Source organism: Vulpes lagopus, chromosome 19, assembly GCF_018345385.1.
Source record: "Vulpes lagopus strain Blue_001 chromosome 19, ASM1834538v1, whole genome shotgun sequence".
Lineage (NCBI taxonomy): Eukaryota > Metazoa > Chordata > Mammalia > Carnivora > Canidae > Vulpes > Vulpes lagopus.
In genome coordinates, this window is record NC_054842.1 from 23,873,564 (window position 1) to 23,892,743 (window position 19,180).

General features: G+C 39.2%; 1 protein-coding gene across 2 annotated transcripts in view; it reads right to left on the reverse strand.

The window, feature by feature from the left end:
• The window catches only part of KAT2B (lysine acetyltransferase 2B), a 101,766-nt gene that overhangs the window by 62,526 nt on the left and 20,060 nt on the right, over window positions 1–19,180 (reverse strand). For both annotated transcript variants that reach the window (XM_041733760.1, XM_041733761.1), the window contains exon 2: window positions 7,032–7,158. In XM_041733760.1, coding sequence (XP_041589694.1) covers window positions 7,032–7,158 — 127 coding nt within the window. The remainder of the gene's footprint in view (window positions 1–7,031; window positions 7,159–19,180) is intronic.

The window sequence follows — 19,180 nt, forward strand, 5'->3', positions numbered from 1 at the left end:
GCCCTGCAGTGTGAACAGGCAGCAGCTGGGCGGGCAGCTAACATGTCTCTGCTCCTTTGGACTGGAAAGAAAGCAAACAGCAGAGCATCCGTAGCATTTGTAAGCTGTTCAAATACATTTTTTGCTCATGGGAATTTGAGGTCAAAGCTAGAAGAGGTAAAACAAATTCCTTCAATGAAACCTTTTTAATATACTAATGTGCAAAAGTTTATCATTTAAAAATGGTTTCCTCTTTTATAGTCTCAGCTCTGGATGGAGAAAAAGGGAAGTTTAAGATTAAGAGCCCTTTACATGAGTTCAGTCCAATAGAAATATAATATAAGCCACCTATGTACATATAAGTACTCTACTAGCCCCCTTTAGAAAGGTAAAACAGGTAAAATTAATTTTATTCATATTTTATTTAACCTGACATACACCAGATTTTTCATTTCAATATGTACTCAATGTAAAAAATTATCAATATTTTACATTCTTTTGTCATACTAAGTCTTCAAACCCAGTGTGCATTTTACACTTGCATGCATTTCAGTTCAAGCTAGCCATGTTTCAAGGGCTCAGCAGCCACATGTGATAAGTGACTAATGTTCTGGATAGTTCAGGTACAGATTATAAACTATGCAAGCTCCCCTGCAAATAAATGCAACCAGTCATCTTTTTAGTTATTCCTGAATTCAGTGAGTGTTTATCAATGAAGGAATAAAGCCCAGTTATGCTCCAGGAACTCAATCTATTAGGAATTAGAGAAAAAGTCAGTCCTTAACCTTAGCCTACTACAGAAAACCTACAATAAATTACTATAAATTATATATTAGATAATTACATATTATAAAACCATTTATTATATATAGTGTGTATATATATAATTATAAATGATTATAGTTATGCAAGGAACATTGCAGTAAAGCCTCAAGAAAGCCTTTATTCTCTCTACCAAGCTTTAAAAAGTCAAACCTGGGAGGTGAGCAGGGTTCCCCTGGAGGAGAATGAAGAAAAAGCACTGCGGGTGCTGCGAGCCTCTGCATCTACTGCAAGGGTGGGAGAATGTGTCAAGAACATTCGAAGAACATGGAGCAGCCTGGTGGCCAGAACACAGCATAGACAGTTGGGGGAAGGGCCAGATGGCAGAGGCCAGAACAATCCTGCACGCTCTACAAAACCGGGATTTCATTCTGAGAATAGTGGGAGGCTCAGAGGGGTTAAACAGGAGAACGTTTAGATCAGATTAGATCACTACTTTCTTGGGAAGCCAGGTGCACAGGAATGGAGCTGGGGACTCCAGGTGCTACTGCAGCTAGAACTGAAGAATACAGAGAAGAAACCTCAATTCAGGCAGAGCTGGGAAGAGGCACATGGAGAGAAAATCAAATTCATGACCCAAGGAAGGTAGGGAAATGTAACTTATAACAAGTGACCAGGAAATATATTACCAAACTATACCCTTAACTCCTGCTATACCAGACTCATAGCTCCTAACAACTCTGAAACCTATGTGTAAAAGATGGCATTAGTAAAAACACGGACAGCTGGGTGGCTCAGTTGGTAGAGCATGCAACTCTTGATCTTGGGGTTGTAGGTTCAAGCCCTGTGTTGGGTGTAGAGATTACTTAAAAATAAAATCTTAAAAAAAAAAAAAAAAAAAAACAGAAACGGAAGACACTCAGCCAAAAAAAATATGCTGACTTGATTCACAAAACTGTATCAGGGTGCTGGGCACCCTATTTATATCATTTAGAATCTGCACAACACATATGTAAATTGGAACTGGGGTGATTAAGTGGTGGAGGTCTATGCAAATGTGGTAAGGCTAAAGGAAATGATTTGGGTCAAATGATTTACCTATGATTTCAATGTTTGAAATAGTCCATGAGAAAAACTTCATACTTCCTTCTATTCAAGAAAGTAAGCTCTAGAGTAACTGGTTAATGTTAGTCTTTACTTTCTTTAGAAAGTTTCTACTGCAAATAAGCAGGTAAGCAGAGGTAACCATAGTAGAAAACAAAAAGCTGTCAATTTCTACCACTGTGATGTTTAAAGATGAGTGTGTCTGTGTGATGTATGGATGTGTGTATGTTTATCAGAAAAAAGTGAAGGCACTGAAAAATAACCAAAAACCTCCCACACACAACTGCAAAAAACTATCACTAGTCAAATGTAATAATCAGTACGTCCTGGCACAGTTCAGAACAATGGAATCCAAAATGACAACAAAAGTTTCAATTGTGTTTGATCACAATGCTTTATTTCCTCCTTCCTGATCATAGAAGCAGATTGCTATTTAAATAAGTAGTCCCAAGATAAGGAATTTTTATTAATACTAAAATAAGGAGAAATGTTTGGGCTACTGAAGTGTTTTGTTAGTTCCCCCTTTTAAATTTTTGTAAAATGAACTTGATTGTAACAATCCCAAATAACAATTTCAGAAAATGGACTAGAAAGTTCTCAGACAGCACTATCCAAAGGAAATGTGAGCCATATGTATAAGTTTACAACTAGCAACACTGAAAATGAAACAGGTGAAATTAATTTTAATTATATATTTTATCAACCCAATATTCCTAAAATATCATTTCAACATATCAATATTCATGAGATAGCTCACTTTTTCTTTATACTAAGCTTTCAGAATCTGGCATGTATTTTATACTTAAAGCTCATCTTAATTTGTAGTAGCTATATTTCAAGTGTTCATTAGCTCATGTAGCAAGTGGCTATATCATGGATGAAGATACTGAACTGCAAAGCATTTAAGGGACTGGTAAACTGCTGAGCCAGGCCTAGAATTCTCGTTCCCTAATTCCCAATTGAATGTTTTATACCCAGGAAACACAGAAGAGCATCCAATGATGGCAGGCCAAGGATACCTGGAGAGAAGTAAGTGTCGGGAGACCACATGAAACCAGAGCTCACTGTCAAAAGAAAATGTATGGCTGCACCAAAGAAAGGGTACCCAACAGCAAAGCAACAGAACAGATATCATCTCAATTGGGAAGCCTGGAGGTTATTTATTAATAAGTACAGGAATGTTACAAATTGACACATGCGCATGATCTCTAGGAACTAAATCCACCATACTCAGCATAGTGACTGTAGAATCAGAACAGTGTACACAAATTCAAATGCATTTGAGAATTCAGGCCTGTGTGATGGCTAACAAATTCCATATACCCTAATATCTCTACTTCATTGGTAATATTTAAAGAAGTAATATGCACAAATAGGAAATATGTGTGGAACTTGATTTAAATACTCTGGACAAGAAAAAATGAGGGGAAGGAAATTGACAAATCTTAATTTAAGGATTTGTTTGTTTGTTTGTTTGTGAGAGTGCATGCAAGTGAACAAGCAGGGATGGGGAGCCCTGGTGGCTCAGCGGCTTAGTGCCGCCTTCAGCCAGGGTGCGATCCTGGAGACCTGGGATCGAGTCCCACGTCGGGCTCACTGCATGGATGGAGCCTGCTTCTCCCTCTGCCTGTGTCTCTGCCTCTTCTTCTGTGTCTCTCATGAATACATAAATAAAATCTTAAAAAAAAAAAAAAAAAAAAAAAAGAACAAGCAGGGATGTTGGGCTAGGGGTAGAGGAAGAAAGAAAATCCTGAAGCAGACTCCCTGCAGAGCACACAGCCTGACACAGTGCCTAACTTAGGGCTCTGTCCCAAGACCCTGAGATCGTGATCTGATTCAAAATCAAGAGTCGGATGCTTAACCACCTGAGTCACCCAGGCACTCCAGAAATTGGCAAATTTTAATAATTATTCAAGCTGGGTGGTAAGTACAATGCACCTATTAAGCTATTCTTTCTACCTTTATATATGCATGAGCTTTTCCATAACAAAAGTTTTTTTTTCTTTTAAGTGGAGGGGTGGAGGGGAGAGGAAGCATAACCTCTGAAAAAGGTTTTCTAGAGCCCTGATGATAAAACCAAGAAATGGCATTCCGACAATAATTCCAAGAGCACTTGAAAATGTACAGACATTTCAATTTTAAGAAAGCGGACTGAAGAGAGAGAGAGGGGAAAGAGGGGAGAGAAAGGAAGGAAGTGGGGGGGAAATATTTTTAAAACACCTACAAACCTCCATACCCTGAGAAAAGCATTGTGAATAACTCAACAAAATCCTTCCAGATCCATTCCTGTTAGTACCTATTAAAATGTCATATTTTCTCAACTGATAAATGAGATTATACTTATGATGCTGTTCTTAAGCCCACATGCCTGTGTGGGAAAGACCGCCTTCCATGCAGGTCTCTAAGGGTGCAATTGAGGGCTCAGCACATCACATATGCTACACCAATCAGACTCCATCCTCTAGGGATGTAAATCCTTCTAAGTCAATACTCACAGGGACAGGGGCAGGTGGAGCTGAATCATCCAGTGTTGAGTGTCCTGGACAGAAGGCTTACAAATTTTTGCAGCTAAGGTTCCATGGACTACACTGAAAACTGGGTTTCCCTTTGTTTTCAGCTTCTGGGTACTACCGGTATCCTTTTAAAACAGTTTTCTTATTTGAGCAGAATTCATATCTGTTGGTTGAAGTGAAAGAACTCTAGTAGCCTGGTAATACTACTACTAACAACAAGAGCTAGTAGTAATGATGAAGGAGCAGGGCTAGCTGAGGACAAAGCGTAGCTGATAACCCACAAACAACCCCTACCCAGAGTGGGATGCCTGTGACATTCTTCAGGAAGCTTCCAGTTGTCTTAATGTTAATGCCTTGTTATAGGGAAAAGCAAGGCCTCCAGTACCTTGTATGTCCTCCTTAGCATATGAAAATCCTTTTGGAATCTCCCTTTTGCTTACCTCCCCCAACTCCTGGGTATATATAATCAGCCACTCCTCACAGGCCCAGAGCAACAGCTCTTCCTGCCCCTGGGTGCTGTCCCCGAACTTTACTAAAACCACCATTTTGCACCAAAGATGTCTCAAGAATCCTTTCTTTGTCATCAGCTCTGGACCTCACTTGTATTCCAAAACTTCATCAGTAATGCATAATAATTTGCCAGGTACTGTGTTTCATCTCATTGAATCCTCAAAACAATTCTATGAGATAAATACTACTATTACCTTCGATTCAGAGCTAAGAAAGTGGAGCTCCAGGTAGATGAAATAGCATGTCCCAACTCATAGTGACTGGTTGCAGAGCCAAGATTTGAATTTGGCCTGGTGGATCCTTAATTTAGTCCTAAATTACAAAACCTCCAATTAAATTGCTTTATGACTTGCTTTTTTTCATTAATAATGTTAAGAATGTCTTTCCATATTGGAAAATATATCATCTTAATAGCCATATTGAATTTTTAATATAGCTTTTCATAATTCAAGCAATTATCTCCTAACACTGGGATATTTAGGTTGTTTCCAGTTTTTTTAATATCATTGATATGGCTATAATAACTTTTTAGTTTAATTTAAGGGCACATCTTAATTTATAGGTAGGTTAAATTTCTGGCACGGATTTGCCAGGTCAAAGGATATGTACTTTTTTTTTTCCCATTCTTGATTATGTATCATCCAATAAGGGTATTTGTTTTCAAAGCTTGTTAAGAAATATAAAAGGGAACAAAGTTGGCTTTTCTTTCCAAAAGGCCATTTCTGCCTTTGGGCATTCATGTGTGTTTACATGCTCAGAATGGAGACAATCTGCTCAACTAAGAAAGAAGACTTCTGTTTTTAAATGTTAATTGATGTAAGATAATTGGATTTCCCAATCAATACCAAATACAGTTCAAGCCCAGTGGTTAAGAAGTTTCTGAGCCAGTTTTTTATTGCATCATATTTCCTGAGGCAAATTCTAAAGGGCAGTCGCTCAAGGATCAATGGTGAAAAAGGTAAGTTATAAGCAAAGATATTCTGTGACTGTTGGAATCCTTCCTTTGCACAACTGTTTCAAACATCAAACTTACACTATTTTAGACACCAGTTATACAACGATGTAATTATTAGTGTGCTTATTTCTTTTGAGAGATCACTGTTCTCGATTTCCTTTCTCAGAAAGTCTAGTGCAGTAACTTCCAGGGAAGATCACATTATCTACTTTTTTGCTCTACAAGTATTGAAATACTCTCCAACTGAGTACAAAATAAAATTAATTCAGACTTGGCCTGACACCATGCTACCTTGAAGGCTGATGCTGTATCATTTGATATCACCAGGAAGATTGAGAGATGATGTCAAAAGAAGGCACCGACTTAGAAAGGGTGAGGGGGAAAAGCCACTTCATTGAGAATGTTCTACATGGAGCAATACTGGACAGTAAACAGGAGAGAGATGTTCTATAGGAGACTAGATAACTAAAGGTGGAAAAGTAAGTATAATATGCCAAGATGATCCTGTATGAACTAGAATTTTAATATCTAGGGAAAGCTACCCGTTAACTTTTATCTACTCCAACCAAAGACAATTTTAAAAATTTTATCTTAAAACTTGTATCAGGACAAGAACATATTAGCACAGTCCCATTGAGTAACTCTGGCAGTCTATCTTGCCAAACTGACAATGATTATCTTGCAGGGATAGAGATAAGAAAGTTGAAAGGGAAAACACAAGTAAACATTCACCAAGCACAACCCCAGTGAAGAAAGAGCTACCAGAAGCAGGAAACTAAAGAATATAAAGATAAAATGTAGCACTTCCAGAAAGTTCAGGGAATCAGAAAATAAAATAATAGTAGTAACACTTAGACAAAGAACCAGTTGGTTGAGCTTTCTACCCTGGAGATCAAAGACCCTCAGGCCCCCATCAGAATGAATCAGGACACGATACACTTCATTCTAGCTCAGTTGTCCTGTTTCATCTTATCTGCCAATCCCCCAGTCGAAGCCAGCTCTTAGGGAAAAGGGGAAGAGATGGATAAGGAGTCAGTGCAAACAGTGCAGGGCTTGTCTCCCATCAGTAAATTCATGAGACTAAATAGACTCTTTTGTTACTGCCTCGCTTAGAGGTAAATAGCATGCAAGTTTGGCTAACACACAGAATTCAGCAAGTTAGAACTTTCAGGCAACATTAAAGTTCCCTTGAAGATTTAGGAACTCACCTAGGGCATGGCTACAACTCCGGCAGGATTCTGTTAGACTGACGATTATTTGCTGCAGATCAGCTCTGGGGGGAGTGGGAGAAGGGTTGGGATTTTTCCAGCCATTACATTTACAAGACTCCTCGGCCTGAAAAAGGAATAGAGAGAAAATTAGGTAACAGCCAGCAATGGGCTCAATGCTTTACACAAGATCAATACACACTAGTTATAAGACAGCTCCCCTCCCCATTCCTGACTAATTTCCTACATACGCACAAGAAATAAAAACAGAGAAAAAGGCAAAGAGGCTGTTTGATCTAGACATTTCAGTTTTTGATGTCTTTTTGTTGGTTTCCTTTCTGCTGGCTGGAATCCGAGAACTGCAGCTTACACAGCCACCCCGTGCCCTTTACTACCATTGCCCCCAAGCAAATGTCCTTGGAGTGGTGAGTTCCAAGAGAGTCCATCCATAAAGCTTGCCAAGGTGACAAGCCAGACTGTCCTGATGTCCCTGGAACACAGCTGGGGCCTCAGCCATTACTGAGCCTTTAGCACTTGAAGGCCCCAGCTGCAACTCTGCCCCATGGACCAGAAGGGAAACTCGCCAAACTGAGGAAGTTAGCAATCTCAGGGACACGAGGAGGGACACACCCAGCTAAAGCCACATTTGCTGGCTCCTCCGGGTCCCTAGTAGGCTCCCAGTTTTAGAAATGGAGAGGGCCTCACAGTGCAGTCTGGGGTTTCCATCTAGGATACTTCTCAGGTTCCTTGTACTAGAACACCAGTATGTATTATTTTAGCAACGCTTACTAGAAATCTTCCCTATTCTTCACATTTCCCTACCTTTTCTGAGAACACTGAATATGGTTTATGTTTTAGCCTTTTTGTGGTGACTTGGGTTATAAAGTGGAGGGCAAGGGCAGAAAAATATCAACTATTTTCTTTTTTTTTTTTTTGATATCAACTATTTTCAATCATAAAAATAACATGTAACATAGCTCACTGTGGGTAAGAGCTTTCTGCGTACACTGTCCAATATAGTAACCACGAGCTGTAATTGGCTGTTAAGCACATGATATATAGCCAGTCCAAACTGAAATATGCTGCAGATATAAAATATCAGATGTAGAAGGGTAATGTAAAAACAAATTGGTTACATGTTGAAACATTAATTTCACATTGGTTACATGCTAAAACATTAATATTTTAGATGCATAGAGTTAAATAAAAGATATTAAAATTCATTTGACCTGTTCATTTTTACTTTTTTAATGGGGCTACTAAACATTTAAAATTACATATGCGGGGGATCCCTGGGTGGCGCAGAGGTTTGGCGCCTGCCTTTGGCCCAGGGCGCGATCCTGGAGACCCAGGATGGAATCCCACGTCAGGCTCCCGGTGCATGGAGCCTGCTTCTCCCTCTGCCTATGTCTCTGCCTTGTCTCTGCCTCTCTCTCTCTCTGTATGACTATCATAAATAAATAATAAAAAAAAATAGGTTAAAATTACATATGCGGTTCACATGCTACTTCTCCTGAATAGCACTGGTCTAACAAAACAAATGGCACAGATTTTTGTGTTTTGGTTTTGAGTTAGATCTTTGATCACAGGTGTTCTCTCCCTGCTTCTTACCCTTCCCAGTCTCCAAACCCCATTGCAGATGGCTGAAGTTAGTAAAAGTCTGACGTATAGAAAATGACAGGATAGCTGCTACTTTAACCTCATGCAGAAAATTCTCCAAGACAGGGACAGTTTCTGAAAAGTGTATACGTCTAGAAGAGTGAGAAAAGAAAGAATAAATAATTGGCAAAGGCAAGATGGCAGGTGAAAGAAGGAAAATATGTTTCTGAAGATAAGTCCCTATGCTTTTGAAGATAAGTCCTTTTCAGTAGGCCCTGCAAATGCTGGCAAGCCCAATCTGACTGCTTCTCACATTTTATCACAGTGAGGATGGAGAAGGCAAGAACAAAAACAGCAACTTAGTAGCACAAGCCCCAATGAGTAGTTCAAGTGACCCTCTTCGGTTTGGCCAGGCATCAGGCAGGACCTGACTGCTAACACCACTGCTCAGTTAACGAAGCTGAGCTGGACCTTGAAATTCCCTACTTCAAAGGATGAGCCATTCACTGCTTTAGAAATCAGAAAGCTCTCAAGGGCCATGTTTTTGAGAAGGACTCTCATGAGAACTTGATCCAAGAAAGCATCCCTATAACCTAAGTAGGGATGGAGGAAACCACCCCTACTATGGACCACTCTTCTCCTAGCAGTGGCCTATCTTCTTCAAGGGACTCCCACAGCCTCTGGATTTTCTGAGTAGTTGGTCTGATTCAGCTACCCCCTTCCACAAAAGCCTTTGGTAAAAGAAAGAAAAATGATGACAACAGTCCCAACAAATCAATTAAATACAGTCGGACAAACCTAGAAGGAGAAACAGCAATGGCCCAAAACCTTTGAGTCTGTAGAACTAATTTCCAAGCCAAAGAACTACAATGAATATTGAATCATTTCATTCAACAGTATGTATTGAGGGCCTACTCTGTGCCAGGTACTTTTGCTAGGTATAGAAAGGAACAAATAAAGACCCTGCCCTTGGGGTGGTGATGGATTGGGGAAAATAGGCAACACAAATTTAACAAATTATATAGCATATTAGGAAGTGACAGTGCCAGGGAAAGAAAGATGAAGACATGTGTAAAGTGGGGGCTAAGGGGAAAGTAGAATCTGGGGAAATCTGAGGGGAAAGAGGGTAGAATCTGCAATTTTAAGTAGGCCTTTTTGAGAAAGTGGCAATATAGCAAAGACTTGAAGGAGCAAAGGGAGTTGACCATCAGATATATGGTGGAAGAACATCCCAGACAAGCAGAACAGCCAATGCAAAGTCAAGAGTCATGGGCTTGCTCAACGGAGGGCAAAGGCCAGCATGGCAAGAGCAAAATGAGCAAAAGAAAGAGCTGAGTTGGAAGTAGGAGGAATTCTACAAGGCCTCACAGGCAATTAGAAGGACTTTAACTTGGTTACTTGAACTGTCATCTCTCCTTACCCAACAGGACCCTCTAGTCTTGAAACAGGGATAGGAAGGGAACACCAGGACACAAGGCCAGATGTTTCCAAACTCATTTCTTTCTTTGATTTTTCTCCTTTCCTCATTTGTATAAAGACTCCTCATTTTCTCTTTTCCTTCAGCATTACTCACAGAGGCATCCATTTTTCTGTCACTAACTTATAGTAGCAAATCATCCTACTCCCTTTTTTTTAAAGATTGATTGATTGATTTATGATAGACAGAGAGAGAGAGAGAGAGAGAGAGGCAGAGACACAGGAGGAGGGAGAAGCAGGCTCCATGCCGGGAGCCCGACATGGGACTCGATCCCGGGACTCCAGGATCACACCCTGGGCCAAAGGCAGGCACTAAACCGCTGAGCCACCCAGGGATCCCCCATTCCTTTCATTTTTAATTTCCAATCCAGGACCAACTATGCATTCCGATACACAGGGAAGCACAATAATTAATCATACATTCCAGAATTTATAAATCCCTTTGATATCTAGATGGAAAGCAACTCTGATATCTTAGTCAATGCCCAACAAGAGAACACAGGATTCCCTGGAATTACCATAATGATGCCAAGTTGTCTAGGTAAGAGTATCATCACTTACTAAGGCCCAAGATTAACTTTAGGGCTAGAGATCCAGTGGGTAATAACTTCAGTTCAAAACCCCAGGAATTATGTAATCTGGGATTATGTCCTCATTCACCTAGGTAACCACATTAACTTCTTACAAAAGTGATAGATTTTGCATCTGGGCACATTAGCAATCACAGCCTAGGTCTGTGTGGGCCAGAATAAAACTACTCACAGCCAGCATTTATAACTCCAGATTATCAGACAGTGACCCAGTGAGACATGAAGTTCCTCATTACAAGGAAGCTTGAGAAGCCAACTTGCCCTGAATCAATCAAGAAGCATTGTTGGCCTATGTACTCCACCTCTGCAAGAGCCATCAACCTTGAAAACAAAACACCACTTTGTGGTTCAAAGGTACGAGTCTATGGGTAAGAAATCTCTCCATATTGTGCTTGGGGTTGAAATCCATGGGATCGTACCATAGCTTTTCACTTAAGACACTGTTAGGAATGAATTATCTCAGAAGACAATGCTAACGGGGAATGTTTTCTCTGCATTTGGAGGCTGGGCGAGAAGAATGCAGAGGCAAAGTGAACTCTTCCCACTCTCTAATGTACTATTTATTTCTTCTTCAAACACTGAGAGCCTACTACATGTCAATCATAGGACCAGTTACCTCAGACACAACAAATTTCTGCAGAAATAAAAATCTAGGGGTGCCTGGGTGGCTCAGTCAGGTAAGTATCCGACTCTTGCTTTTGGCTCAGGTCATGATCATAGGGTCTAGGGATCAAGCCCCACATAAGGCTCTATGCTGAGCATGGAACCTGCTTAGGATTCTCTCCCTCTGCCCTGTGCATGAGTTCTTTCTCTCAAAAGAAGATGAAGAAGGAGAAGGAGGAGGAGGAGGAAGAGGAGGAAGAAGAAGAAGAAGAAAGAAGAAGAGGAAGAAGAAGAAGAGGAAGAAGAAGAAGAAGAAGAAGAAGAAGAAGAAGAAGAAGAAGAAGAAGAAGAAGAAGAGGAGGAGGAGGAGGAAGAGGAGGAGGAGGAGGAGGAGGAGGAAGAAGAAGAAGAAAAATAATCTATACAGTGGTTCTCAACCTTTGAGGCATATTAGAATTACTGGGGAGCTCCATTAAGCCTGATACCCACAACTGACCCCAGACTAATTAAATCAGGATCTCTGTAGATAGATCCAGGCATCAATATTTTAAGCTAGTGATTCCAATGTGTAGACAAAGTTGAGCATCTCTGATCTAAAAGGAAGGGTTATAGTAATGGATCCATGAAAAAAATGCTCACATGGAGCACCTGGCTGACTCAGTTAGTAGAGCATGCAACCCTTGATCTTGGGGTTGCGAGTTCAAACCCCACCCTGGATGTGGAGATTACTTAAAAATAACATCTTAAACACAAACACACACACCCTAACTAGAGCACGTCAGGAAGATCTCTACAGACAAGGAGCCCTTCAAATGGGATGAGAGGAGGGGAAGAACAGTTCATTTCAGAACAGAATATGTGTGCTTGGGAGCATACTTCTTATTCCTCACCTCCTGTCAAGTTAAATATGTAGGTGCCTGCGCTCTCCAAAACATGTTTATGTAATTTGAGACCAGTGGTACTGCCCTGAAGCTGGGTGATAGAGGAAAAAAGAGGCAGGTTAACACCTTCTCTGTGTCAGAATTTTCTAAGATTTTTACGAAGGGGATAAAAGAACATGTATAGTTTAAAATTCTAAAATCATCAGTATAAACAAATATAAAATTACTTTTTTTTAGAGCCTGTCATGTATAGCTCTCTGCTTGTCCCTTGCTTTTTTTAGTCATGACACTTATCTTAAAAATTCAGCCTAAATTAAAAACCAAAGGTTGAGAACCAGTGGCCTAGGAGAGATAAGATTTTGATACTGAATCAAATAGGTGAATACTTGTGCCTCCTGAAGCTCTGCTCAGCAAATAGATTCCTGGAAATTTTCCCAGATAGTCGTGTGGAAAGAGACAAGATCTTCCTGCAGCAAAATCTATGAACTAGAACGTTCTTGCAGGCTCTACTGCCTTCCTTAGACTGTGGAGGAGCAAAGAGGCCAGGGATAGAGAAAAGGGGCCGGTGGAAAAATATGAAGTTTGAGGCTATCCGCCCTCATACAAGAGATTGGCCACCAACTCTGGGAAAGAGTTCTTTCCAAGCACTCTTGCAAGGGCTCTTTCGCTTTCTCCACTGCCCCTCAACACCCTGCCCTCAACCAACCCACAGCAGCAACAGGAGAAGGAACACAGGCAAAACTGGGACAGCAAAATGTTTCAGCTTAGTTTGAAGTTGGTAGAAAAGCCTCAGGTGATAGTATTACAGCACAGTTGCTGTGGTCAAGAGGAAAGGACTTGTAGTTTCAGAAATACAGTTTCAAATCTCCAACACTCACTAGGTGAACCTAGGTGAATCACTTAACTTCTCCAAGCTTCCCAATCTATAAAGTGGGTTTTAAAATACCTATTTCAAAAAAATATATAAAATAAAATAAAATAAAATAAAATAAAATAAAATAAAATAAAATAAAATAAAAATAAAATACCTATTTCACAAGACTGTTAGGGCCTTAAGCAATTAATGTGGGTAGATACTGAATAAATGGTAGTAATAATGATAATATGGTAGGAGTACTCTGTTAGGTGAATGGTGAGGTCATGATGAACTATGACAATTAATACCTTAAAGAAAGGACCTGAGGATGCAACCAATGGAAGCAGTTTGAGGATACTGGCCCCAATTACTATGAAAGAGGCTACAGCTCTTACCTAACAAAAGACAGGACAGCTTACAATTTACCTAAAAAGTTATGCTCCTTAAAGAATAAATCAGCTCCATTTCCACTATAGGTGAGAGCAGTGGGAAGTCACTCAAAGGCTCACTGGGTGATCTTGGTGGACATTTTTATAACAAAGCAGAGGTGAAGAGAAAGAGATGGCCAGATTACATATACACAATCACCTAGTAAGAATACAATATATCAAAACCTATGGGGTATGGTCAAGGCAACACTTTAAAGAAAACCATACATCCCTAAATGCATTTATGGGGAAAACGAAGATCAAAAATAAATCAACTATTCATTCAATAATCTAGAAAAAAAAGTAACAAACTCAAGAAAAATTGACAAAAGGAACTATGGGGGAATCAATAACAAAATCACATACCTAACCAGTATAATAAATTATTGATTTTTGAAAAGACCATTAAAATAAACTCTTGGGGCACCTGGGTGGCTCGGTGGTTGAGCATCTGCCTTTGACTCAGGGCATGATCCTGGGGGTCCTGGGACTGAGTCCCATGTCGGGCTCCCTGCAGGGAGCCTGCTTCTCCCTTTGCCTATGTCTCTTACCCCTCTCTCTCCCTCTTTCTCTCTCTCGGTCTCTCATGAACGAATAAATAAAATCTTTAAAAAAATAAAAATAAAATAAAAATTTAAAAATAAACTTGATAATTCTAATGAAGGCGGGGGAAAAAGAAGAGTGAGAAAGGAGATAAAACTACAAACATACATTTATTTATTTATTTATTTATTTATTTATTTATTTATAGCTAAAATAAGTACTATAGGGGTGCCTGGGTGGCTCAGATGGTTGAGCATCCACCTTCAGCTCAGGTCATGATCTCCAGGTCCTAGGATCCAGCCAGCGTTGGGCTCTCAGCTCAGTATGGAGTCTACTTCTCCCTTTCCCTCTGCCTCTCTCCCTGCTTACACTCTCTGTCTCTGTTTCTCTCTCTCTCAAATGAATAAATTTAAAAAGCTATAAAAATAAAGTAAGTACTCTGCAGAACTTTATATCAATAAATATGTAAAACTAGATGAAACAAGTTACTTACTAGGAAAATATAAATCATCAAACCTGATTTAACTGGTAGTAAAGTTTTCTGACAACCCTAGAAGAAGATAATGAAAAGGTAAAGATCTAAAAAAGGCCCAGGATCAGATGTTTATATAGTTAAGTTTCAGTTAACTCTCAAGAATGATCCAAAATAAATATCATGTGAACCACATATAAAATTTTTAATTTTTTTAGTAGCCACATTTTAAAAAGTTAAAACAGTAAATTTAAGTAATAAAATTATTTAATATAACACATCTAAAATATTACCATTTAGACATGTAATAAGAATTTAAAAATTAAAAAAAAGAATAAAACATTACTAATAAAACATTTTACGTATTTTTTACACTAAGTCTTCAAAATCCAAGGCATACATGACAGCACATTTCAATTCAGACGAGTCATATATCAGGTGCTCGATGGTCATCTGTGGCTAGTGGCTACCATAGCGGACAGCAGGGGACCACATTATTCCTTTGAACTGTAAATTGTTTCAGAGCATTAGACAAAGATGAAAAATTCTTGTCATTCTATGGATCCAGCATAACCCTGACACAAAAAGATAGCAAAAACACTGAAAAAGTCACTAGCCCAATATCACAACAAAAAAAGAAAACTGAAATAAAATATCTGCAAATTAAATCCAACAGTACAAAATTAAAGTCATGTATTTTAACTGGCACATAATAACTAAGTAAAGTTTATTACAAGAATGCACAGATAATCATTTTAAACAAATTATTTTAACAAATTAAGAAAAAACAGTTACAATTGATGTCAAAAAAGCTTATCAATTTCTGATTTTTAAAAATAGCAAATTTGCCATAGAAGAAAATTATCTTTTTTTTTTTTTAAGATTTTATTTATTTATTCATGATAGACAGACAAAGGCAGAGACACAGGCAGAGGGAGAAGCAAGCTCCACGCAGGGAGCCCAACGTGGGACTCGATCCCGGGACTCCAGGATCGCACCCCAGGCCAAAGGCAGGCACCAAACCACTGAGCCACCCAAGGATCCCAGAAGAAAATTATCTTAACTTGAAAACAAACATTATACTAAATAGACACACGTTCCTATTATAGTTACCAAAACAAAGAAGCTCTCATTACGTCTACTGTTCAACACTGTCCTGGAAGTACACAAAAACTATAAAAATTGCTATACAATTCTTAGAGATTATCAAAACTTTTATAAAGAAAGCAATAAATTGGCTGGATAATAAGATCAACATATATAACTCAGCAAATTTTCCTTATATCAGCAATATATATCAACCCCTGGTAAACGTAACAGGAAAAAAAATCATCCTAATAGCAAAAGCCATCAAATACTTAGGAAAAATCTTTCAGGAGATGAATACTAATGGCCAATAAACCTATAAAAATTGGTCAAAGTAACTAGTAATGAAGAAATGAAAAATTAAAGGCCCTGTGCATATATCCTCAGACTAACTAAATTGGCAAAAATAAATAAATAAAAGGTTGACGCTGATATCTAAAGGTGACCAAGATGTGAGGAAACACACACCCTCATATATCATGTGTGGGAAGAGACACTGGTACAGCCTTTCAGAAACCAAACTGCAATGTTCATGGCTCTTTGGCCCAACTGCACTACTTGGAAGTTTTCCTACAGAAATACTCACATGTGCTCGATACTTGTATACCATTTATTAGAGCAAAAGAAAAATATACATCAGGTAAAATGTGATCAATAAAATAATTTATTAAACTATAGAGGTTTGTACTACAGACTATTTTGCCACCTTTATCCATATGGCTGTGTAGGCTTGGAACCTCTTTAGGTCCTAGTAAAAGGCTGAAAAAGCAAACTATAGAACAATACAAAGCGTAATCCAATATCTCTTATTTAAAAAATAAGTGAATAGGCAATTTAAACATATATGTATTTGGATATACAGAGAAATGAGACATATAGACTTATGGAAAGAGGAAGAGAGACATTCACGTTGTACTTTATATTCTTCTATTACGGTATTCATATTCATGGGTTGTTAATTTTCTTTAACATTAATTCATCTGAGAAGAGATCGTAATTCCAGAAAAATTCCAACAACAGTAACAGGCTCAGTATAAATCAGTTGTGGGGGAGGAAGGGTAGAAACCACATCCTTATCACAAACCACATTTAAGAATTCAAAGATCCAAATTTTTTTCCCCGTGGGGTTGCTTATAAAACCCTTTACTGAGGTCCAAGCCAAAATGTAACAAGCCTGCAATTCTTGGAGAAGACAATATAGATTTCCTAGAGATATAAATCTTAACTTCACTATTGCAACAGACTTAGAGTCATCAGCCCAGAAAGAAAAAAGTTTATTCCCCTTCTTGTCTTAACATGACAAGAGAAGAATGGCTGTGTTCATGGGGGGCTGAAAATGGGTCACAGATCTCATGGCAGAGAGACTGTTGAATAATAAAGACTTATATTGCCCTTCCTAATAAAAAACGTTACATCCCAAATATTAACCGCACTTGTTTAATAAGCTACTTGCCATAGAAGTGCTTAATGAATTCAACGAACAATAAACACTTAAAAATGTAACTGAATAAAGGACTTTTCTTTCAGAACTGGCTCACTTTGCTTCCCCCGCTGAGTCCTGGGATCCCAGTAGCTTTCACAATGTAGACTTTTATTTCCTTTGTTCGGAACAACTGAGACTTTCTCCAAATAAATAGAAATTCCCTGAAAACTAATAAGAAGATAAAAGGACAGAGAGCGCAAAGGAGAGAGGAAGAAAACACAGGCAAAACACTGAAAAGTATAAACGTTTTGTCAGCCCCACGGCACTGCCACTGTGCTGGTCAGTATGTGGCAGCCAGTCACAAATGGGTATCCTGTCTTCAAAAGGTAGCAGGTCCAAGGTGAGATGCTTTGTTAAGTGTAAAATAAACACCAGATTCCAAAGGCTTAGTGTCAAAAACACAAGAATGTTAAAATATCTAAGAATTATTTTCTATTGATTACATGTTATAATGATATTGTGGAATATTAGGTTAAGAATGTATTAGAATTAATAAAATTCAATGGTTGGTTTTTCTTTCTTTTTTAATGTGTTGGGGTGAGATGAACAGTGTTCCCCTAAGTGCATGTTCATTGGAACCCTAGATAGGCTCTTTTTGAAAATTGATATGATTTTTTTGTAGATATGATTTACTTAAGGATATGGAGATGAAATTACCCGAGACTTAATCTGGGTCCTAAAACCAATAACTGGTGCTTTTATAAAAGAAAGGAGAGAGAGATTTGAACCAAGTCAGACACACAGGCCATGTGAAGACAGAGGCAAACACTGGACTTCTGCATCTATACACCAAGGAATGCCAATGACTGCCAAGAGGCAAGAAAGGATTCTTCTGAGAGCCTTCAGAGGAAGTATGGCCCTGCTGACATCTTGATTTCAGACCACTGGCCTCCAACACTGTGAATAAGGCAAGTTTCTGTTGCTTAAAACTCACCTTGTTGGTGATAATTTGTCACAGCAGTCCTAGGAAACTATTACATGTAGCTACTAGAAAATGCTGAGTTACATATGTAGCTCATATACTATTCCTATTAGACATCACTACACTAGAGTTTAAGAGGATTCTATCCTCCAAAACCCAAGTCTTTGCTATGGACCCTAACAGCTTATGCCTAGAATAGTCCCAACATTTCCTAAGTGGATCTAAGTAGTTCAGGTTATACCTCTCCGAGATATCTGGAAATTCCTTGAGCTTGGCTCACTTGTTTCAGGATATTTTTTTTTTTTTTGGTAGGATATACAAAGTACTTCCTACATGTGTACATTCACCATGGGACACTTGGAAATCTAAGTGCACAAAAATTTTAATAAGTGTGGGACTTCTTGCCCAATTTACTAAAGAGTACATGCTAAGTCCTTTACAAAACATTCAATGCCAGTATCCTTGACTGCCAGCAAAGCACCTTCTGCCACGTGATCCAAGCCACAGCCCCCATGCCCTCTGCCTTGGCCTTTATATCTATCATTTATCTCCTTTCCAGAAGTGCAGGCCCAGCCCTGTTCTTCCAGGTAAAGAGGTTTTCCTTCAAAACACCTTTCCCATCTCTCCTTAATTAGGCAAGACAGCTGCTAGCTACAGGAACTCCCAAGGGGATTGGCCTTGCAGCTTTAACAAAGTACCAGCTGAAGGACAACCTTTTAGGGAGAGCGCTGCCAAGCCAATTACTGCAGCAGCTAGCAACCTGGGCACGAAGAGGGGAAAGCTGCCCCGATGACTTCATCTCCCCCAGGAGCACGTCTCTGCAGACATGGGAGAACCAAGAAAGAAGCAAAGGCCACTGGATTGCTCCAACAGGCCCGGGATAAGAATGGGTTTGCCCCCGTAGAATCCAGGGTTAAATGGCAACAGCCCTTGTTGTAGTGTGCAGAAGCCAGGACAGAGGATGAGAAAGAAACTGAACTGGATAAACAGGCGATCGTGGCTCAGATGACAGACAAATGAGGGAGCAGGGTTCTTACAGTTCACTCAGTGTCGATGAGATGGGTGTGAAGATATTTGGGTGACATCCAGAGGAACAAGAGAAAGACAGCCAAGCTGACTCACAGGATTCAGTCATGCTTAAAACGCTGGGTAGTCCTATTTGCTGGAAAACTTAACCCAGTGACAGGGATGTCCCACAGCAAGAACACAC